General features: G+C 40.3%; 1 protein-coding gene across 1 annotated transcript in view; it reads left to right on the top strand.

The window, feature by feature from the left end:
- SDK1 (sidekick cell adhesion molecule 1) overlaps positions 1 to 23,758 on the top strand; it is a gene marked incomplete at its 5' end in the record, with an annotated part of 398,756 nt that overhangs the window by 294,826 nt on the left and 80,172 nt on the right. Inside the window, 6 exons of the mRNA XM_084271072.1 lie at positions 1,311 to 1,426; positions 3,983 to 4,175; positions 7,221 to 7,319; positions 12,182 to 12,373; positions 14,136 to 14,257; positions 22,571 to 22,680. Coding sequence (XP_084127198.1) covers positions 1,311 to 1,426; positions 3,983 to 4,175; positions 7,221 to 7,319; positions 12,182 to 12,373; positions 14,136 to 14,257; positions 22,571 to 22,680 — 832 coding nt within the window. The remainder of the gene's footprint in view (positions 1 to 1,310; positions 1,427 to 3,982; positions 4,176 to 7,220; positions 7,320 to 12,181; positions 12,374 to 14,135; positions 14,258 to 22,570; positions 22,681 to 23,758) is intronic.

Genomic DNA, 23,758 nt, shown 5'->3' with positions numbered 1-23,758 from the left:
ATGTCTTTCTCAAACAAACGTATCTTTAGGTGGTAAAAAAGGAACGTTTTTACATTTTTGAACTTAATGCCTTGATTTCTTTGCCATACAGAGACTCATCTTCCAAAAGTACTTTGAAGCTTTAAAAGTTTGTGACCTGTTTTTGAAAAGTATGGAGCAAACCACCATTTCTCAGTGGGGATTGTGGATACTTTTTAGAATCATAGGTCACTGGGCTTTGGTAGAAGTTTTCCCTTGGAAGCAGAAGGAACAAAGCTTTCCAGGCTTCAAAATGCCTTGTGGATAGTTCCTCTTTCATAGAATACAAATGCACATGCCTGTCAATAGTAATATTTGTGAAACTTTATTAAACTTATTTTATACGATTCAAAGGGTATTAGTCCATTTTTTTCAATACTCAGATAGCAGTTTTCTCTTTAAATTTGCTATAAGCTTGGTAATGTCATTAGAATTGACCTGTCTATTATTATTATTCTTTCCTCTGAGAACTATAGAAAGGACAGCCTAAAGTAGTAAGTTGAAGAAATTATCTGGAAGGTATTTAAAGAGACCATATATTAAATGGCAAAATATTTAGGTCTTATTTTATGTCATCTGAAGGCAGTATGCCTTTATATTCCTTGTTTTCTTTTGTATTGAGAAAACATCTGTCTAATTAAATACTTGGCATAAAATGTTTACGCAACTTTTAGCAGATTAGAGGATGTATTGGCCCAGAATATATATAATCAATTCAATATACATGAATGAATATCTTATCAAGATAAAACAAGAACATCTCCAATTCCCAAGAAAAATCTTTATTGCATGTGGTCCTCATTCTTTAAACAGCAGTAAATAATAAACAGATGCTGTCGCCAGATTATAATTCACAATTAGAGTTTTAATTGTGCAAACTCCATGTTTGCTTGTCTGATCTGGGGAATTGTGCAGCATTAAAAGACTCAAGAAATTTCTTTCTGAAACTGTTCATTCTCTGTGCAGTCGTGGATAATTGAAAGAGATGTGTTCACCTGTCATTACCCAGCTTCTGTCTCAAGTCTTCATGAGAAACCCATCTGTGTAATAATAAGCTACAGAAATCATTTCATCCACTCCCCTTGAAAGAATCTCCAACACAGAAAGAGAAATTAACCCACTTACCCTTCTTTCCAAACCATTACTGGTTACTGTTTCACAAGTGCATCCTCCTCTCAAGGTTGTTATTATTTTGTGGCTCATGAGTGGCGTCAATGGGTGCTGTGTTCATCCTTCTCTTGTGTCCCTTCATCCCTCCTCTGTTCTGCTTTGTTTTGTTTCTCCCTCTGCAGTGCCTACAGCTCCACCTCAGAATGTGCAAGTTGAGGCAGTGAACTCCACAACAATCCAGTTCTTCTGGAACCCTCCACCTCAACAGTTCATCAATGGCATTAACCAAGGATACAAGGTAAATAGAAACAGGGTTTCTGCAACTTCAAATAATATTTGTCTTTGTGCTTCTGGTATATAAAAATTAGAAATTGACTCTAATAATTGGTGAATCTCCAAAAATGACTGTATATTTTCAGGGGTATCTTACACAAGAATAAAATGAAGAGAGAACTGAGCAGTTGTGGGTCCTAACAAAACATTTGCTAATTTATGTAAGTTCTGGAAAAGGAACACCTCATGGGCTAGAAGTTCTAATACCTTTGTCGTTTACCTGAAGAATTTTCACAGACAAAACGCAGTTCAATGTCAAACAATTTGGAAAGTCAGCACAGGAGATATGTTGCTGTGCCACTTCAAAATCAACCTTGAGATTTCTATTTACTCTAGTGCAAAACTACCATTCATTTCATTAGGAACCCAGACATCACACTAAATATTTATCTTAACTTTCCCACTGTGATGATTTGGGAGATAGAAGAATGTAAAATTTATTAATCATGCTTGATGACACGGAGTTAGCATGATAAGTCCCTGTCGATGGGGCAACTCCAATATCTATTAGAGGACGCAGAGCAAAGAGTGCTTAACAGAGCACTTGTTGGTACTTTGACCAGTGGAGTGTATGCTAAGAAGGTAGCTGGAGTGGTTTATTTCTGTCTTTCAGGAAGGACTGCTTAATAGAAACTCCTTCAGTGGTTCAGCAGTAGAAGCATATTAAATGAAGGTTTTAAAAACATTAATGGAAAGAACAAAGAGTAATCTTGTAGGAATCACAGAACAGGAAGATGGAAGACAGGTATCTTTTATGAGCAGGGAGGAGGAAGGTCATTTTAGGTGTTGGGTGAGCTGAGAATGAAGTGCAGTTCAGAATGGAAGCTGTAAATTGAGGGTTTGTAGGTGGAGTTTAGAAGTTTTGAAGGCTTGAGCCTTCCCTGAGAATTTCTCAAGGTGATGGGGAAACTGAGACAGAGGTATGCATGGGAGTGGGTTTTTTTAGTGGTTTTCCCATCTACAAAATAATGCTGCTCAAAAAAGCAGTGACGATTTCAGACTTACACTGCTGAAGTGCTATATACATGTAGACGGGTGTATCTGTTTTTCCCAGAGATAGAATCAGCTCTAAAGACTTGGTGACTGACAGGGCTGCAGGAGTATATCCTGCAACCTCAATACAGGATTAGTATTTGGCTTCTGTTCAGACTCTGGAGAATAAAAGCACTTTTTGGGCTCAGTGGACTGCAGTGCACTCTAATTTTCTGGTGCAAGTCCAAGCATGGTGAGCTCAGTTGGATTTGCAGAAGTCATATTTCAGATTTTTATTCTTTGTTTTATTCAAACAGAGTTGCAGTCAAAAGATCCTTTGTCTCATCACATATCTGCTTCTAATTTATGTTTTGGTTTCTTTAGCAATGGTATGAAATAACTAAAATCACAACTTGTATCTGTCAGTGGACAGTGACAACTTTTAAATTATCAAAATTTCTCTTTCCTTGGCTTTCTTTGATTGCCATAGATTGCAAGAGCTTTACCATTCCTGCTTCTCAAAGGGATTGTGAATTGCAGTACTCTGTGAGAATATTTCTGTCAGTAACTTCTATAGCACAGGGTTTTGTATGATTTATAAATCACTAGTAGTCAAAGCAAGGCCTTTGCTTTTCTTGAGGATTAAACCCATTTTTTCCTTTAACTGACGGAATTGTTCACTTTTATTTGCTGCACATGTTTCCTGAGGACCGTGCAATGAAATGTACTCAAAAAAGAGAAGTTCGCTCCTCCAAAGTTATAAATGCCAATTGTAACCCACAAAGGTGATTTAGAAAAGAAAATAAAACTTACCATTCCATCAGCCGTTTTCCATTTTTATCTCGTTGAAATTGATTTCAAGAAGTTGTAAAGTGCACCTTTTGAAATACGAAATACTCCTAACAAAATTGCTCCTTACAGTCCTCTAACTGTGCTTTCTGATTATCAGAAACTCTAGACATTGGCTAAATGCATTAAATACAACTCATTAATTTCAGGCATCTATTCATGTTTTGGGCTGAAATCAATACAAGTGGCATGGCTAGGTCAGTGGGATGCTGAGGAGCTGTGGGAGGGGAAGGGGAGTTTCCCCCTCCTCTCTCTCCCCCTTATCCCACTAACCTCCCTAGGCAGTGGGATCTTTAAAGGAACCCCAAAATAAAGTAAAGCATTTATCTCAGAGTAAGACTGAAGGTACTTTTCTTCCTTTGTGTAGCAGAGACTGTCCAGATCAGCCCAGAAAGATGCAAAAGACTTGTCATACAAACAATAATTGCCAATAATCCCAGCATTTTCTTCAGTAGCAGACACTGAGATACCTTCATGGTATCAGTGGATCTACCACCACTAGTGAGCATTATATACACCCCTCCACTGTTATCACTGTAACCATGTTCTATCCATCTGTTCAGTGTCCTAGCTGACAGTAGTTTACCAGCATTGCTTGGTTTTTTGCATTCAGATTAAGATGGGTTTGTCAGACAAACATGCTTTGATTCCAAACAGACACAACTTCTAATGAGAGCTCATCCATGTTTGAATTTTCTAGCTTCTAGCATGGCCAGTGGATGCTCCAGAGAGTGTGACTGTGGTCACCATTGCTCCAGATTTTCATGGTGTTCATAGCGGCTGCATCACCAACTTGAAGAAATACACAACTTACTATACATCGGTTCTGTGTTTCACCACACCTGGCGATGGACCACGAAGCACACCTCAGCTCCTGCGCACTCTTGAAGACAGTGAGTAGTCAGCACTGGTAGAGAATCTGAATGCTCTCATTTTCCTTGGCTGGGTGTAAAAGCCAGAATTTTCAAATATAGGCACTTAGAATTGCATCTCAGGTTCGCAATCAGTCTGTCATCCATTGTCAGGTTACCTTCTATCAAACAATTACCTCAGCCAGTTGTCCACGTGTGCTGTTTTAGTCTGTGGCAAATGAAATGCATTTCATATTTTTTCTTTATGAACTAAACCTGACCAAATTTGTTAATATTGGTCAGAAGCCGAAAGGTTCATAGTCTGGTTCAGCTAACACACAACACATTGAGGGCTGTGAACCTCTATGCTCTTAAATCCATGTTCAGGCATCTACATAAAGATGAATTGATCTTCTTAGGAACTGAGAACTAAAACTTATAAAATGTTTTGGCCTCTGTGGCCTCTTCAATGTGTTTGCTCAAGACATATTTGGGACTAACAAGTCTGGCTTGTGTCGGATGCAGGTGACAATTAAATTAGTGTCCACAGTGATCTTGGCTCTGGCCAGCATTTCGGTATCTTCTTGTCACAGAGCATCATAAACACTGCTGCACATTTTCAGATCCAAATCAGGACTAAAAAAAGTCTAATAGATCTATTAAGGTATTGTTTTTTAGAAATACTACTTTGCCTTAATAGGGATCTTTTAGGTTAGTCAGTGTTCCCGTAAAGAAAAATCTGATTATCATTAACATTCACAGAACTGAGGTTCAAAGTGCTAATCCAATTTTTCATGAGATACTCTTGAAAGATGATGAAAGAAATTAAGTACTTTCCCATGGATTTTCCTTTTGTGGTTAGTCCCCTCCATATGCTAGTCCTCTGCCCCACAAGCAGATCATAGACTTAGAGTAGATCACAAAGATGGCACTTCAACTACTGGAGAGCTGTGTGAACGATTAATGCAAACTCATACATGTTTGTCTGGGGTTAAAGCAAAAGGTATGGAGGAAAGAGAAACATACATTAGGTTCCTCTGTGTGGTAGTAACATTTTTTTGCCTGTTTTCCTAAGGAAGTGAGGATTTGGGCTGTGATGGTTTGTAAATGTGTTCAGTTGTCTATCTTAGGTCCATCTGTTATTCTCTCTCCAACAACACTTGAAACCTGTGATTAATTTCAGTCGGTATGGAAGAGTAGAAAACCAAAGATATGAGACTACTAAGATTTCATTAAAATTTCTCAGCTGGAAAGAGGATAAAGACTAATAATATCTGCTGAAGGCTTCAGAAATGAGCCTTAAAGACTTTGTACAAAGGGTGAGAAAGTGCCTAATAAAGGCCTTGGGAGTATCCCGGGGAAGGTTTGGGGTCACATGCCATTTTAAACTCAAGAGAATTCCACCATGAAGCATAAAACAAGAGAAAGCAAGGCTGGGATTTTATAAAGAATTTAAAACATTTCTTGGTGTATGCAGCTGAACGCAACACGGCGCTTCTGCAGTGGAGATGAGCAGGATTATGTTTTCTTTGATCCTTCAGAATTGGTTTCCCCAGTTTTCACGGTGACTGAGAAGTTAAGTGCAGGATGGTATAATGCATCTTTTGCGGAGAACTCCTTGAATCTGAGTTGATTCGGGATTTATGTGGTGGGAAAAAAGATTTGAAAGGACTGTCATTCATGTTCTCAGGTGATAATTTTCTGTCTGTATAGCAAAGTTCAGCAATCCTTTAGAAAAAAAAAATAGTGCAAACAGATCTGTTTGCTGATGAACTACAGGTCAAATAAAATCTGACATCCAGTCAGAAGCAATGTGTCCTGGCTTGGAGTAACCTGCACCTGTTTTTCATTATGACATTAAAATTGGACTGCATCTGCAGGAGCTAATTGGAGCAATGCTTTGCAAGTATGAGGATTGCATGTCTGTAGATACATGGCCCCAGATAGTGCATAATTGCTGTGCTCTTGTTGGGTATTCCTCAGATCACTACCACATCAGCGTTCTTTCTGTTCTGTGATATCTAGTAGTCCAAGCATTATGGATTTGGAAATTTTCCTCCCTAGGATTGCAGAATTGCAAATGTGGTTGTAGCCAACCTATTGGCAGGATGCTTTTTTTTCTTTTTTTTTTTGCTTTGTTTTGTTTAATCATAGCTGGAGGGAATGAGAATCTGGACTAAAGTGAAGAGGAAACAAAATATGAAATTGCAGACGAGAAATTGCCAACTGATGTCAGTGGAGCTGGAGGACACTCGGGCAGGGATCCAATGTCAGAAGCACAGTGAATATAAAGTGAACAAAAACTCCTTTTTCCAGTACATCGATTGAAGACAGAACAGCAGTTGGATCAAAAATCAGTCAGGATGTCTTCCTTGAAGATCAAAATTGAGAGAGGATGGCATATTCTTGACAGTCATTCCATTTTATGCTCTTTCATTGCACACTAGGGAGCTGAAATTTTTAAGAGCTCTTGAGCTACATCATAAAAATCCTTTAAAAGTTTCACACACTTGTATTCATTTTACAGAAGACAGTTGCCATTATGTTGGACATTTTTAGAGTTGTTTTGAGAGAATCTATCCAAGCAGTGGCTTGGTGACTCTGTCCTTGCTTTGACCTTGCGTAGCCAAAAGGCTCTTTCCAGGTGAGAGGTGTGCTGGCAGCATTACAACAGACCCAAGGCCAGATAAGCTACACACAGCAGCACAGGTAAATGCCACACACCGTCGTTGAGGGAGAAAGGCAAATGCAATTGCTTCCAGGATTGCCAGCTTGATTGTTCTAATTAGATTAGATCAAGAAGAGAGGCAGAGAACAACTTGCGTGCGAGTCTCCTGCTGCCACTCTCTTTAGTTCTCTGCACAGTTAGGATGATGACTGGATAAAATAATTTATGTGATGATAGCCAGAGTGCTTCTTAACACCTTGCGTTCTCCCCTCTCCCCTGCAGCTTTCATTGATGTTTCCAGCAGGCTTCCCTTGGCCCCGGCTCCGTGTTTTATTTCTTCAGTCCTAACCTTGCCACATGAATCAGATCAAAAGTATGTGGGGTTCTCCTGTTAACAGATTTCCTTTTCTGATTGCCAGAGCCAGGAGCGGTGGGACATCTGAGTTTCACTGAGATTCTGGACACGTCTCTCAAGGTCAGCTGGCAAGAACCTGTAGAGAAAAATGGCATCATTACAGGCAAGTATCAGCTGCTATCTGCTGCCTGGTTTTTTGGTGTGTGTGTGGGGTGGAATGTATCATTGCAGTGAAACCATGTTTGTATAATAGCGAATTTAGGGAGAACTGGCTCCTGTAAGCACAGGTTTTCTGGTCCCTCTTTTGGGTAATTGAAATGTCAGCTAGGGCACAATATAGAAAGTACAGGTCCAATTACTGGCAGCTCATGATTGTGGTCACTGAAAAGACAGGCTGTGTTAGAAATCAGCTCCCCATGGAGTTTCTGGTCTTGTTAAATCTTCTGTGACCTCCACCTGTGTTACTAAATTTCTGAAACTTTATGAGACAGTGTTTGGCCTGTGCCCCAAAGGTGGGGGGTTCCTACATGGAGTTTACAGCTGCGAAATCTGGATTGGCATTGCTAAGATTTGCAATCAAGACCAAGCCTGAAATCAGCAGTATCCTTCATCTGTGATCAAGTGGTCTGGCTGTGGACTGCGTGACAGAATTTGCATGTCATTACTTAATCTTGTATAAACCATCACAAGGGTTCAGAACTCTCTTGTTTCTCTTTGATGAGTTTGCCATTTGACAAGCTATTTATCTATTTACTGTATGCCAGTGTAGATCCAACATCAGCAACTTCATTATTTTTCATAAAGGAAGCTATAAATAGTTGAGGAAAAACTGTAGCTCTTATCAACAGAGGCAATATTGTTTTCAGATGGGAAACTATTACAGCAGCACAGGATGGACATTCCATTTAACAAAGGCTTTCAAGGTTTTGAAGTGCGTGAAAGCTCCCAAATTTTAAATTACACAGTTGGGAAGGGAGAAGAGCATTTCACATGGAGCAAAATATTTTGTTTTGGGAGCATTGACATCAAAATGTTTAATTTTTTTTTTATATATAGTGTATGGTAATTTGTAAAAGCAAAATACATTTTAGGAGTTTTAAAAAATAATCTGATTTTCTGGCCCCTGAACATTGAAATGTTATATCAGTCCAATTTCCCAGAGCATTTAAACTTTGTCAGGTCTAATTATTTTGATAGGACTTGCATTTGTCAGTGTTTTATCTGGGTCTGTGACATGCACCATTTGCACATGTGTCTTCTCTGCTGCTTATAGTATGTGTGGAGTCCTTTTGCAGATCATCATATGCCTCTGTACCACAGTAACCTTCCTGAAATATGCATTGATTTAAGTGGTTCTAGAACAGAAACTAATGACTTTTGAAAGCAAAGCAGTATTGATTCAGTGAAGATGGCCAAAGCCTTCAAGCACGAGTGCTTAAATTTAGGTAGCTAAATCCAAGCCTAGCTATCTAAGAGAGATGATGTAATACTCATCCTTGTTAAGCACGAGTTAGCAGCATTCTGCTTAGTGTTGCAGAATTGCTTTGCTAGAAACAAACTGCTGCCTCCCAGAATGGGTTGAGACTTGGTGGAGCACTATGATGGACCATGTTATATTTGGGACAAATCGTTTCACAAAGAAATAACTCAAGAAGCTCTGTTATTCATAAAGAAAACACCAGTGTAAAAATACCCAGCAACTTTTATAAGGAAAATGTCCTTAAGGATGCAAATTGTATTTGGGGAGAAGAAAAGAATAGCAAAATTATGCATGCCCTGAGTACTTCACAGGATTACAGAGGGCTGCTTGGAGATCGGAGTGCTTAGGGAGGCAATCATTCATCATTTCTGCTCATTGATATCTTTGCTGGACTTTCTGTTCCATGCACCCAGGCTGGGAGGAGGAAAGCACGGAGGGTGGTGCCCGGCAGCCAGCCTGCTCGGGGAAATTGCCCATTACTCTTGCTGTAAATTTCAGTATCTTCCTCGTTCTCTCAGCAAACGTTGATTTATGAGGACCTGGATGTAGACGGACAGTTTGTGATTGGGTGTACTGCTCTCTTGTAGAGAATTTACTCCAGATCAACAGAAAATTATTTCTGAAACTCCTCTGGTCATTAGTTTCCGTTAGGCAGCATTTTGTGGAGAGGGTGTAGTGCCAAAGCATACGGGAAGGCTCTGTGGCACCTCTCCTATTCCCATTCCCACTGAAGCCAGAGGAAACACTCTTAGCCCAGGCCGGCTGGACTTCCCCATGCACGTTTCTAGCCGTGATCAGCTCTGTAAAGCAGAGAGTGCATTTTTACCAACCACATGTCCTAAAGTTCTGCCCATCTGTCAGTCATTGTGGCCTAAGTGCTACTTGGGGGTACAGTGGAAGTTGTTTCTTTCCTTCAGCATTTTTTCATCTGTTTTTGTTACGCATGATTACACTTGGCTTTGTGTCTGCTCGGTATGTATGGATGTGTTTTCTGTTTGCTTTTTTGTTTATATGACTGGAATTTAACTATACTTTCGGGAGTGAAATATCCAGCAGTAAATGCTGCCTCTTTGCCTTTTCTTCAATTTGCATGTGAACTCAGGGTATTTTTCCTGGTGAACATTTTTTCAGTAAATAAATACATAGACTGTGTGCCTAATGAGTAGGAAAGCTGAGTCTCATCCCTATAGATGAGAAAACATAAAACATTCGATGAATAATCACCCACATTCAATATATATCCGAAGCTTATCTAGATGGGAGAGAAGAGATCTCAGTTGCTTCATGCCTCATGCATGGAGAATGAAACTTTCTATTGTTCATAAGCAACAAATGGATAGGGAGAACATTAAAAGTCCTCTGCTTGTCTTCTGTTATTTATTGCTATTTATTGCTTTGAGCAACCCATTTTGTTTTATTCTGAGGTGATACTCCTTGATTCCCTCTGCTAGTCCATGCGTAGTGATCAAAGCGGGTATAGCAGGGTCATCGGCAGCTCCTGGGCAGACAGATGAGCCGTGGCACGGCCCTTGCCCAGCTTCTGCTCCATCCATGGCTGTGCACAGACATTCTGTGTTCTTGTGTCCTCTGTTGGGAAGTGAGGAGAGGCCCAACTGCACTTTGTTTGGACCTTTTCCCATTCATCTCATTGCCCTGTCTGAATCAAACATAGGATTCAAAGCTTTTGGAAGAAAGTGGTGTTTGTGATGCTCTGTTTGCAGGTCCTCCATGGCTCTTCACTGAGTATGCAGGAAAGTCGGCAATCACCCCCCATCTTTCTGTTCTCCCTCTGTTAATAAATGCAAAAGAGCCCTTAAGTTTTGTCCAGTCTTCATACCAATTGTAATCTTGCCTCTGCTACATAAACTTTGATCGCTGGTAAATGATTCTCAAGAGTTTTCAGAGAGCATCAAAACACCACCATGTCCCTGAGTTGTTGGTAAATTATTGACTGACTTCATTTCCACTCGGACACTTCCTGGCTCCACATGAGCATTCAGGAGGTTTTCCCCTTCACCTAGGCTGTTCTTAGTCAGAGGAGCTGTTGCAGTGTAGCTGGAATGGTTGAAGTATCACCTCTCTCTATCACTGCCCCCTCACCTGAAACATAATTAGTGATGATGTGAGCACTCTGAGCCTGTTTTCATGCAAAAATAAGTTAAAGGAAATCTGTCAGCAATGGCAGTTAGCACCAGAGGAAGGATAACACCTCACACCTCTCAAACTCTCACAAATACTTGTCTTGCCATGCTTTTAATTCATGAGATGATATTTCCCCGTTGATCAATACCATAAGGTATGTTGGCACATCAATTTGTATATGTTAATCAGCTTATCATGCTTGCAAAAAAAAAAAAAAAGAAAGAAAGAAAAAACCCTCAAGCTTCCCAACTGGTCTGAATTCCTCATTTTAGATGATAGGAACAGGAACCCAGTAGGGAGTTTCTCTAGCCAGCTTGCCTCGTGCATGGTTCACTCAGTGGGGTTCCTTTCTGTTAGTCCTTTTCACTCACTTCCATTTCACAGGCATTCAAGAGCTATGTGTATTTTTTTCCCCCCCCTGAGTCAAATCACAAAGAAAGCTGCAATCAAGCAAACTTTTCAGACATGCTCTCCGGAGCCTGGCACAGTAAGGTTCAAATGGGTTCAAACGAGAATAAAGTGGGACTGGGCAGGAGGAGGACAAGCAGATTTGGAGGTAAAATTGAGCAAATCCAACAGTAGAAAGTTTCAAAAGTTCTTGGAAGGCAAATGGTTATAAAAAGGAAAGCCTGGTTATGATAGAGGAATAATATGGAGGTCAGGGTGAGAGCAGTTTTGGACAATACATTGGCTGCACTATGGTTTTGAAAGAAAGGATAATGATTCACCCTGCTAAAGGATTTGTGTGAGGAACAAGCAGTGGGGAGTAGAGGTTTTTCAGTTCCTAGAAGATTCCCACAATGTTCCTGCCTGATTGTTATTGTCAGATTTGTAAGTATTTCTAGACATGCAGCAGTGAAGGTTACTTCAGCCTGGAAAGGGAGTAGCCCTACTAAGCACATATAGATTTTTAATTAGGTATTCCAGCTGATGAGAAGATGTTAAATTTTCCATTTTCCTATTTGGTTTGTAGAGTTCACAAAATTATAGTCCATCCTTCTGCAAGATTATCCCCAGGTTTCCTAGCCATTTCGTGGCAAGCACTGTGTAGTCATAGAGAAAGAGGCAGACTGTTGAGACTCCCTATCCTCCCCCATCTGTAATCTGAAGGGCAGATGATACCCCAAGGGGTACCTACAGCAACTGCTTATCAGAAATAATAGTATTAGAAAAATACTAGTGTATTTTAGCCAGTGTTTACCTCAGGTGGGTTTTTTTCTGCTTATAAAAGGTGACCATAATGGAGTAGCGATGGAAACAAGTCATACCACCATTGACCACGAGCAAATCTTGCAGAAGCTGGAATTAACAACTCTCTGGGTTATTGTATAACTGTGCTTTAGGAGAAAATCCAGAGCACACCACTGCTGCAGCTCCCTGACTTCTGTGCCATTGTTTTTCAGGGTACCAGATCTCCTGGGAGGTGTATGGCAGGAATGAATCTCGCCTGGCCCGCACACTGCCCAACACGACCCTGGAGTACAAGATCACGGGGCTGTCGTCTCTCACCACCTACACGATCGAGGTGGCAGCTGTGACTGCAAAGGGGAGTGGATGGGTCACATCCTCCACCATCTCTTCTGGTGTGCCCCCAGGTTGGTGAAACTGCATGAAACAAATTAAAATGGGTGGATTCCTCATGTTTCTTTGTTCCATGGATCACAAACTATTGTGGTTCAGTAACAATAAAACTGGTTTTGTTTCTAAAGCATGGGAATTCTTTATCACATAATTTAAGTTTTAGAAGAGATTAAAATGTTACCATGAGCACACTCACATTCTGAAATTACTAGAAGGCTGCGGATGTTTGATACACGTACAAAAGAAGTTGTAGGGATGGCAGAAGGAACAGACCAAGTAATGTAGTGGACACAATACAGAATCTCTTGACATTTACAAAGTAACATAAGAATGAAGCCTGAATCAATTCAAAAAATTTTGCTTTGGTGGAAGAACAGAGTCTGGATGCTGCTGCAAGAGAAAGATTTTTCCATTTATAAGTCATATAGCTTATGTCACCTATGAGAGGTCATTTCTCTAAGGAAACTAAAATCTGATTTAAGAGATTTGGAAGTTGTAGCCTGAAAAAATTTGGGCGGAGATTTGCAGTCCTGTACTGCATTGTCAGAGTACCATTTGGGCACCTGCACGTTTCACCTTTATGCATTTTATATTTAAAATTCTTATCCAGTATAGGAAGCAAACTAAAAAGCTGATTCTTACCTCACACAAGCAGTTTCAGTTAGTTTATAGGTTATACAAATAGAATTTTCCAAAGTGGAATGGTTAGTGTACATCACTGATGGTAATCCATTTTTTTCCCTTTTTCCAGTATTTTTGAACTTTTCTGTGTGTCTTGAAATATTCTTGCCTTTCTTTTCCCTAATCATAGGTAATTGTGACAAGCTGCAGAATAGATCAATGCCATGCTCCCTGTTGTTAGCCAGATAACAGCATTATTCTACTTGGTCAGGGTTAGTTTATTGATCATAGTTCCCACAAATGTGAAGTAAGAATCAAGAAATATTGTGTATTCCTACATATATGAAATACATGCCAAAAAGCCACCCAGTTTCTGCCTGTTGCATTTGCACATAGTACAACATTATGAATGATTACTGATTACAACACTGATTTTCATTACTTCGAAATGCAGGTACTATTGGGAATTTATTCTAAACAATCTATATTTAATCTCTTTCCTTGCTTTTGCTGGTAATTCAGATAATATTAAAAATGTAAATGTTGCTGTAAGCTTGCCTGACATGAGGCAAAGATCTCATTGGGGCTGCAGACTTTTCCCCATGGAAGGTCGCTTTCTAAATTGGCAACAAAAGCTTCATCCACTTTTTTCAGGCATCTACTATAGTTCTATATAGGAATCACAAAACCTTCCCCAAACATTACCCCCAAATTTGAGATTTTTTTTTATGTTGTTTAACATATTAAAGTTGTGTGAAGTTTGAGAAGTAAAAGTTGTCACTTAATTCTGGAGAAACAGGAGGACAGTGGAGTTAGGTGACTTGGCAACTGGAAGATCTGGAGCTGGGAGGTACCTTCCCCACGAGCCACCACACTGTCAGTTATGCAACTCTCTAAAATAGTAGCTGTAAATCTGTGGATGGGCTCTTTTTTTTTTCTCATTTAATCTGTGAAAATGTGGTGCATGTTCAGAGCATCAGAACAGTAATGCTGTATGTAATACTCTGCCAAAAAGCAAAAAACCAAACCAAAGCTATTTGCACTGCTATAACTGTTACCAAGGTGGTTTATGTGCTGAAACACTGAACGTTGACCTGCACTACTGGGCCCCAGGCACAGTGTTTCCACCTCTCATTTACATTTCTGTTCCTTCAGAACTTCCAGGTGCTCCATCCAACCTGGTGATTTCCAACATCAGCCCTCGCTCAGCCACCCTTCAGTTCCGGCCAGGGTATGATGGCAAAACCTCCATCTCCAAGTGGATAGTTGAAGGCCAGGTATGTCCCTGATGAAAGAAGCTCTTCTGAGGGGTTAGAATGGGTCTAAATAGTGAATTGCTGTTTGGATTGCACTGTTTGTTTAACTTGAGATCAAAGCTCTTCAGCAAATGACCTGGTGGTATCTATGGAGTTCCTGGGAAGGTTGAAATGTAGGGGAGCTTGGAGGGCTTAGCTGAGAGATTTCTGTGATGTAGCCAGTAAGAAAAGGGTCATACGAATGCTGTAACTTCTGCTCACAGGAACAAAAGAAAAATATGATATTTTATATATATATATATATATGTGAGAATGCTTACCCTTTAAATAATTTACATGGATATTTTATAAAGCAGCTTTGCCTGTGTTCAGAAGAACACCAGATGCATTATAAGCAATATACACAGCAGAGTTTAAGTCAATTTATTTAAAAAAGGATTTGAAACCTGTGTTTAGGTTCTGTTAGGTGTATTTTCAAACCAGATGCAAACCCAGAATTATTATCTCATAGAGTCAGAAGTATAGGACAAATTGCACTGAGCAGTAAAGACACCATTATTCATGAGACTGAGTGTGTTTTTCTGTCTTGTAATGGAATGTACCGAGATTTTCTATCCAGGCCTCTAGATAGGAATAGGATGAATTCTGTTCTTCATCAGCTTTAAACAATATCCCTCTTTCTGCTGTCATTATGCCTTGGAGGAGTTATATATTCCTCGTTTGTTCTCCTGACAGATGAGCTTTGCTTTTTTCCTTTCCACCCACAGATCTTTATAAATAATATAATCTGTTTTTAAGACCAAATGTTGGACTTCTTAAATCACCGTCACCACTTAGACAAGTTGATACAATCACTTCACTTGATAATGAGATTGTTGTGAACAAGTTGGTACATTTTGTACCGTTTACATACACATTGCATATTATAGAATTAAACACTGAAATCCTATAATATGGTGGCTTGGCACATTCTGAGAAGCAATTTTGTGCTGGAGCACCACATTGGTGTTGCTAGGAATTTGTTAAATCTGTTAGTTGCAGAACACCAGGGAAGTGAAATAAACTTGAATGCTTTAAAACTGCTGTAATAATTACCATGACGTTCACCTGCATCCTCAGAGAGCCCCAGGTACAAACAGTGGTTGAAGAGGTCTTGGTGTTCAGGGAGGGAAGGGAAGATCTTTCTGGTTCACAAACCCTCATGAACATCTCATGCATTGCTGGAAATGTCAAGGGGTTGGTGGTTCTGACAGATCCAGGAATATTTATTCTATTTAGGGAAAAAGCACAACCAAAGTCTTTGCGGAGTCCCAGAAATTCTTTTCACCCCAGCTACCCTGCAAGTTTCTTCTGCACCATACTTCACTGTTCAGCTTTGGCAGAACAAGAATTGCTGTTCTAAGTGGATTTAATTAGGAAAAAAATGAAAATTTCTTGCTCACATGATTTACAAAAATCTTTTCAGGTATATAGAGAAATTGGGGACTCCTTCAGGATACAGCAAATCCTGTTTTCAGGATGACAGCTGCATATAATCCTTTCTTTCACAGCCCCTTTCTGCCAGCACTCCACTCAAACTCTCTTTCTCTCTTCAAGTGCAATTTCATAGCATCTTTAGCCAATCTAAACCAGAGCCCTCACTCTCCTGCTCCCATTCTCTCTCCTCATCCTCATCACTCTTACCAAGACATCTTACTCCTGCCTTCTGCATGTACCAGTTGGCATGATCACACATGGTGCTGCTACAAGACTTGATCCAGCCAAGAACAAATGAGTTTCAGAGAGGTCATCTTCCTGCACAGGCTGTGTGTGATCAGAAGAGTAACACTGCAAGGGGAGGGCATGAGAACATGGTAGTGGGAGCAGAGGTGAGGGCAGGAATGTCTCCATCCTGACATGGATCTAGACTGCTGTGACCTGCCCTCTGAACTTCACAGGTTTTTCTGCCTACCTTTTAAAGCCACACAAGGTATGACACTCATGAACCCCACTGTTCACTTATGCCTTTCACGTCATCTGTTCTAGGCTCTGATATGTTTGTGCTGGGATGCAGACTGCTGTTGCCACGTCTGTATTTTAGAATAGACAACCATAATTGTTCCTTAGGGCTATGTTAGGTAGAAGGGCAATAGGCAGAACCTACAACAGTATTTTCTAAACAGAAATGTAGGGAGAATATTTTTCTTCTGGGTCTTTCATGTACTGGCCCACGTACAGCTTTCAACAGCCCTGTTAAGTGCTTCATGCCTTCACATTAAACAAGAAGCCATTTAAGGCATGGATTTGCATATGGCAATTTTAAAACAGGTGGTATTGCAGAGTGTTAGGATCACACTTAACTATAAAAACCTGATCTGTATGTTCTAGTGTAATTTCAGTGAATCAGTTGAAGTGGAGAATAAAGATTCTGTCCAAACTGGTTAAGGGACAACAGCTCAATCCATTCACAAATCTTTTTGCACATGAGGCTTTCTGAAAGTTCACAACAAGGTGCAGAGTTGCTGAAAACAGCTAATAGCTTGGGAAAAGATGTGTTGCTGTTTACCAAGACCTTGTACAGCATGACCTCTCCTGGAAGGAGGAGAGCTTGGTCAGTGTCCCTGCACAGGTCTGTTCCCTCTGGGCTGTTCTGCTGTCTGTGTGTTCATGACAAAGCACAACCAACAAACCCATGGTGCTGTCATGATCTTCATCTGTGTCCCCCTCTGTACAGCTGGGTGATAGCTCTGTGCAGAGAGGGACACTGTGTACAGTGCTACACTGGACATCCCTTACGTAGCATTTCTTTTCCACCTCTGCTGGGAATATACCTTTTGCTCTGAGCATCTGAGTCCTTACAGACAGACTGTTTTATATTCACACAAACAAGCTGCCACCAACCTGCTTTTCTTCTTTGTTCCTTTATGTAGCACAAAGCTTCCTTGATAAGGGCAGGTCTAGAAAATGTTCCCAGTATCCCATTTTGGCTACATGCCATTTTTGAAGCCTGGATACTTCACGAACAATTTAGATGAAAAACACAGCTGGGAATTCCAGCTGATGTGAAATTTTGTACATCTGGCCTTGGCTTCTGCTTTTTCTGCTGGGGTGTAAATTCACAGGAGCCACTGTGGAACTAATTCTCAGTTATATCAGTGAATATGAGAGGAGAATCAGGTCTTTAAGATTTTAGGGTTGGTAGATATTGAAATATCAAGTGTTAAAAATCCCAATTCTGCATTTCTACTGGAGAAACATTCCGTTTCTTTTCCATCTTCCCATCCAGGCTCAGAGGACTAAAGGACACTAGACTTCCAAACAGAGAACTGCAGAAGAGTACCAGTGCTGTTTAAAAACTATTTCTAACATTGTTTTTTCCATTACCTATATGTAATCTGAAGAGAAGAGGGTGTAGTGTAGTATAAAGCTTCTGCTGACACTTGTTCAGAAGGACCAGCAGTAACTGTCCTGTGGCATTGACACTCACAGGTAGCATGTTTATCCCCAAAGAATCTCCATAAATCCTTCCAATCCTCCTGCACTCTCAGAGGCAGTGAGAGTATATGTTAGAGACATATTTTTCTTGGAATCTGCAACCAAGAATGGCACTGAATCCCTGCTGTTGTTCACGTGGGTTTGTGTTTGCACTCTCTACCCACTGCAATCCAGTTTCAGGTTATTTTTCTTGTGCTGGATTTTTGTCCTGGGGTTTTGTCAGGAGAAGTACATAAACGACATCATCATCATGACTGTGCCCTGGTAGGTGCTCAGCATCAAGCTTCCCAGTGGCTGATTAGAAAAGCTGGGCTAACTTCACTGAGTGTGGTGTGTTTGTCTGGTGATTAATGTTATTGTGCAGACACCAGAAGACCCGTGGAACGGCTGAAGGCCGCTTATGAAGAGGTATTGCAAGTCACAGAGCCACGAGCACGTGGGCTAATATAGAGAGGTTTTGCTGAAGCCTTTCTGCTGTTTTTTAGTGAGAGTTCGTAGCAATATCATGGTGAGTGGTAACAGAGTTTCAAAGTAGTAAGACCTTTAAAGCATTATCTCTGTATTCACTTGTAAAGCTGTGAGTTGGGAAAGACATCGTAACTTTAGCCATGAATTTATCTGGTTTTGTGGGTTAAGTCAGTGACCCAGATAGAATTCATCCATTGTACGGGGTGATTCTCTTGGTGTCGTCGTTACTTCAGAGCTGGTAAATAAAGTGTCTGAAACTCTGACAATTTTATGCCTTTGCTAATCTTTAAATCAAAAATGGCTGAATCGATTTAAGGATTTTGTAAGAAAAAAAATTGCACCCGGGCTGACATCCTGTGAACTGAATTTCTCCCAAAGCGATTTCAAATGTGAGTTATGGACCTCTATAATGAAAACTCTGACATATCTTGAACTATAGTAGAACAGAGGGTACCTCTATAATGTACAGAAACATTGTGTTTGCCTTTCCTGCCGTTAGTACTTTGTAACTGTTCAAAATTTTGGAAGCCTTGCTGTCTTCTACGAAAGATCGCAGTGAGATATTTTTTCATTCCAAATTTTAATTGGTTTTGGGTTCTTTTAAGTCAAAATTCTGCAACTTTGCTCCTGTACTGCATTCCATCAGTCACTTTATAAAATATGCCACGCTTTCCTTTTTAGAAATGAAGTAGTTAATGCACAGGCAAGTAAAGGGTTCTGACATCACTTCCAGTGTTGTTTTATGCTGTCTGATTTCTGTAATAATAAACTAATGTGGCCTCTTATTGAATACAATCCCTTGGGAAGAGCTGAGAGATGGGAATGAACATGTGTTAACTTGTGATGGGTGATCGTTATTGAGAATCATATGAAGGTCTCAGTGGACATAAGTGTTCTGTTGTGACATCCCAGGGCCTCCTGGGATTGTGACCCTGTTGTATGGAGAACTGCTCAGATGCAGAGTGTGTTTCTTCAGGAGTTTTCATGCAGAAAGGTAACAGAAAAGGAGTTGGTGTTTTCATCTGCCTCCTAACACAATGCAGACATAAATATGTGTGCATCTGTCAACAAACATAATCCTTTTCTGAAGTTTGCATGCACTGCTATCCAGAAAAGAGCTACAAGAAAGAAGCCTCTAAATGAACTTTCTTTTATGTGGAGCAGCTCATAGTGGACTCTCTTGCCCCTCAAAGGACTCTTTTATCCTTACCACTGCCCGTAGTTCTTTTTGCCCTGTGGGAATCCCTTTGTACTCTGATTCATGAAACTGATACGTTTCCTCTGATCTGACATCAGAGTGTTTCAGCAAAAATAATTTCCTTTTCCTTCAAGACCCTGAAACTGGGAATCTACTATAGATCTTGTGGAAGTTAAAAATATAGAAGTCCATCACTGAATGTTCTCTTCCAAGATTCATTTCTGACATTATTGCTGAATAAATTAAACTTGTTTTGAGTAATGTTTTCCTGGAGTTGCTTGGCCACACGAGTGAGAAGTCACACAGAACTTCTCAGACTGGTCACAAAGCTACCCTACTGCCATCCAGTCTTCAGCCCTCTTACTTCAGAAAATCTCCTAATAAAAGCAGCAAACTCTTAAAATATATACTACTGGTTTCAGTAGAAGATCTAATCCTTTAAGTTAGTTTCCCAAATGCTGGCACCAGATTCTGGGAATGTTACAAGGTATTATTCTAACTAAAACAAGTTACAAGTCTGTTTTTCTTAAAATCTTTTGCTGAATCACAGAACTACACCTGCAGTTGATTTTTTGCTGCTCTCTGTCACTACTGTTGGCAGAAAATCAGTCTGAAAGCAGAATTGTCTGCACTTCTTCTTTGCCCAGGGCCCCCTCACCTCCCAGTACAGGTACTGGCCACCTGTTTACCAGCTGGCTCCAGAGCCTGGGAACAACCAATATGCCAGGCTTGCTTGGCATCTGCATCACCCATCCTTCCTACCAGAGAGAACACTCGCAACCAGAAAGCTGTCTGCTGGGATAGCTTTCCAGGAGCTTGCCATAGCCCTGGGCACACAGAAGCTTTTGCTGCTTCTCAATCAGTGAAAGATCCTTAATATTACCACCTTTGCAGCCAGCTGGTAAATGCCTAGCTGCAAAACAGGCCAGGGTGGGGGGGGCTTGGACACCTCTCAAGCTTGAGTCAATGTCAATTGTTCACAGCCCTGTGGGCCTCTGGGTCTGAACCATGTGGTCCTTAATGTGTATTAATGACCTGCCTGCTGCTGCATAACGATTGAAACCTGTGGTCTCTCTTTTTTTCTTCTTTTCTTTTTGTGCTATGCAAGAAATATTTTAAAAAGCTCTTCCTGTTCTTAGAATTCTTAGAATACAAAAAGATGACTAACCACGGAAGGTTATTTGCAGCCTCCAAAGCACCGTGGATTGTGGCTATACAATTACTGCAGCACTTTGAGGCAGTGCTGTTAAGAGCAAGGAGTTTTGCAAAAATAAGCATTTACTATAAGGTTTTTACTGTGTTCATCCTAAATTCTTTTAATAAAAAGTGTTCTGTTTCCTTGACTTAAGCCAACCCCCTCTTCCTTTCTTTGTTCAAGGAAGGTTGTTTTTCTTAAATTCTCTTAATCACCTCTTTGTTTCCTGGGTTCAGTTTAGGGCTGTTCTCTTTTATCATGCAGACCTGTCTCAACTTGCTTCCTTTAAGCTTCTGTATTCATGGACTTTGCTAAATATGGACCTCATTTGGGACTGGGAATTTTAAAAGTGTTTAATCTGCACTGACATCTGTTTTATATGTTGTTTGGTGTGTGGCAGTGTCCTTGCTAACCAACAAGACTGAAAGACCTATCCAGACCTGTGCAACCACATCCTTCCATGAAAGCTGTCCTCTGCTAGGAAGATCACAGAGGCTTCTTTTCACAGTGCAATGCAGAATTTATTTCTTTGGCCTAATTTTCCTTGTGTCATTTCTTCATGCACAAACATAAATATGCAGCACATCAACTCCTGGGTGAGCGAAGAACTAAAACATCTATAAATAAATCAGGCTGCTTCTCCTGAAGGGGGAAAAAAATGTGAATGAAACCTAATTTTCTATTTGAAGTACTTGGGATATGCAAGATACTTTGGGCTACATAGCCTATCAAGTGTTTTGACAGTGTCTATGGCTGTAACTAGTATACAGGGCTCGTGAGGGATCTGTTTAAAAAGATTAAAGGAAATAGCTCTTTACACAGTGGGTCGTGAGCTTCTGGAATTTGTTGCCACAGCAGTCTGTGGGAGTAGATAGTGTCAGTAGGTTAAAAAAGGATTAGGCATCTTCGTGGATATTAAGTCTGTAAATAGACAGTGAAGGGAATTGCTGCCTACATAGCCTCTGATATCCCTCAGCCTGTGATTCTGGCTGCCAGGGTAGGGTGAGGGAATTGGACTGCAGGTGCTGCCCTTTGTAGTAGGGTTGAAAGACCAGAGTAAATGTGCACAGTGCTAGGGAATTATATCAGGGAGTTTTGTCTAAGGTCCCCTGTGTTTCAGTACTTGAGAATCTCTGAAGTGAGGCTCTGCTGTACACTTGCCACCTCTTTTCTTTGTCTTTCTTCACAATCTCACCACGGCTCTTAGGTGCACAACCCTGCCTACTGATGGTGCCATCTTCCAGGGTCCCAGGTCAGACTCTTGCCTTCCTATCGTGCCTTGTTGACTTCGTTATAAGTCCTGATTCATCTTCAGTCTATCTCCAAAAAGCTGTATGGAGAGTAATGTTTTCCATTCTCATCACCATTTTGTCCCTCCTAAGGCTGCTGTACCCAAGAGACTGTGTGGGCAACATGTTGTGATTAGTTGATACAAATACAGTTGAACTCAATGATCTCAAAGGTCTTTTCCAACCTAGTGATTCTATCATTGCACATGGAAAAGCCTGGTCTAAACATGGCTCAGCAGATGAGGCTAAACCACTTTTGTTCTCTGGCTTTGTTCTTGTTTCTCTGTCTTCATTTCCATGGCATTTTGCCTCCGTTGAGACTCACTTAGTACGCCTCAGTTCCTGCAAGTTATTATCAAGCCTATTTTTCATTTTGTTATATGACTACTTGATACTTTTGTATTGTGGCAGTGAGATTCAACAGGGTATTAGCACTCTCGTTGTGTTTTTCTGGAACAGATCTTATCAGAGGATCCCAGTGAAGTCCCAGCATATAGAAGGAAATTTGGCTTAGTTGTCTGTGTTTTTACTTTACACATAACTGGTGTCTTGTCATATAAGAGTTAATATTAACTGGATATTATGTATTTAAAAGCATTTGGCCTCCCACTGCTGATGACACTCACTGAAGAAGAAATGATATATATAATTATATATAATGCTATAAACATAGTCTGCTTTGTATTCCTTCTTCCCTTTCCTATGTGCAGGTTGGTGTGCTGGGTGATGAGGAAGAGTGGGTGAGTCTTCGTGAGGTAGAGAATGAACCTGATGCTCAGATGCTGGAGGTTCCAAACCTTACTCCTTACACTCATTACAGGTAAGAACAGCAGGTAATTAGCTGCAGCATGAAATAAAAGACTAAATAACAGCATGGAACAGCTTTCCTAATCGGAAACAGCTGTCTGTGTGTTATAATCTGAACAAAAAGAAAAAGGTTTGCTGTTTTAATAGATTATATGTAAAATTACTCATCAGGTATTGTTAATTGTAATTTGCATATGATAGAGTTCCTAACATGAAAAAGGGAATGCAAGCACACAGTGAAATGCCTGTGAGTAGCGGTGACTTCCCTCATCTGAAAGGTGCACCAGTGTAGCATCAGTCAGTGACAAATCAATTGTAGTTAAACTGGTGCAAACTTGTAATTACATATTTACATCAATTTAGACATCGTTTTATCGATTTAGCTTAATTTGGTAACATCAGTTAGATGAAACCTTTGTTTATAAGAATTTACTGTTTGCCAAGTTAAGCTTAATAAATATATGCAATGCTTAAACTGATTGAAGTGAATCTACATCATGGGTGCACCCCAGTTAAACGAGATTGATTTTTAGATCAATTCAATTCAAGTGATGCGTTGCTTCAGTATAGACAAGATTTGAGAATTTGAGGTACTCAATCCTAATGAAAAATACTTCCATGAAACAGCTTGCTAATGTAAAGGCCAGTTGCAAGGAGATACAGTGGCAAGTGTTACATCAGCTAACTACAAACTTGTCCATTTTGTGCTGGCTGAAGGGCCTATTAGCTCATCCATGTACTGTTGTGAGCTAATAGTAGGTGCAACCAAGTAAAGCTTGTATAATTTACAACCAATTCAGTGCTGGTATGCTAATTTGCTTCCCTTCATCAGAAGCCTAGAAACATACTGAATTTCTCCCACTGAAGTGTTTTAGACCTCATCCTCAAGAGCTAAACATTGCACTAAAAGCTCTTTCAAAATTTTGGGGCATGAGCTGAGATTTCTAGTGCAGAGGTTTAAGGAAATTATCTTTTGGATTGAGATGATTTGATTCTCATACATGTGGATCCTTAATGCTGACAAGGCAGAAGTGAATGGTAAAGTGCAGGTTGCACCATGTTCACTTGCACACCTATCTGGTATATGGAGA

This window comes from Gallinula chloropus (assembly GCF_964237585.1).
Source record: "Gallinula chloropus genome assembly, chromosome: 15".
Lineage (NCBI taxonomy): Eukaryota > Metazoa > Chordata > Aves > Gruiformes > Rallidae > Gallinula > Gallinula chloropus.
This window is presented reverse-complemented; position numbering and strand designations above follow the sequence as displayed.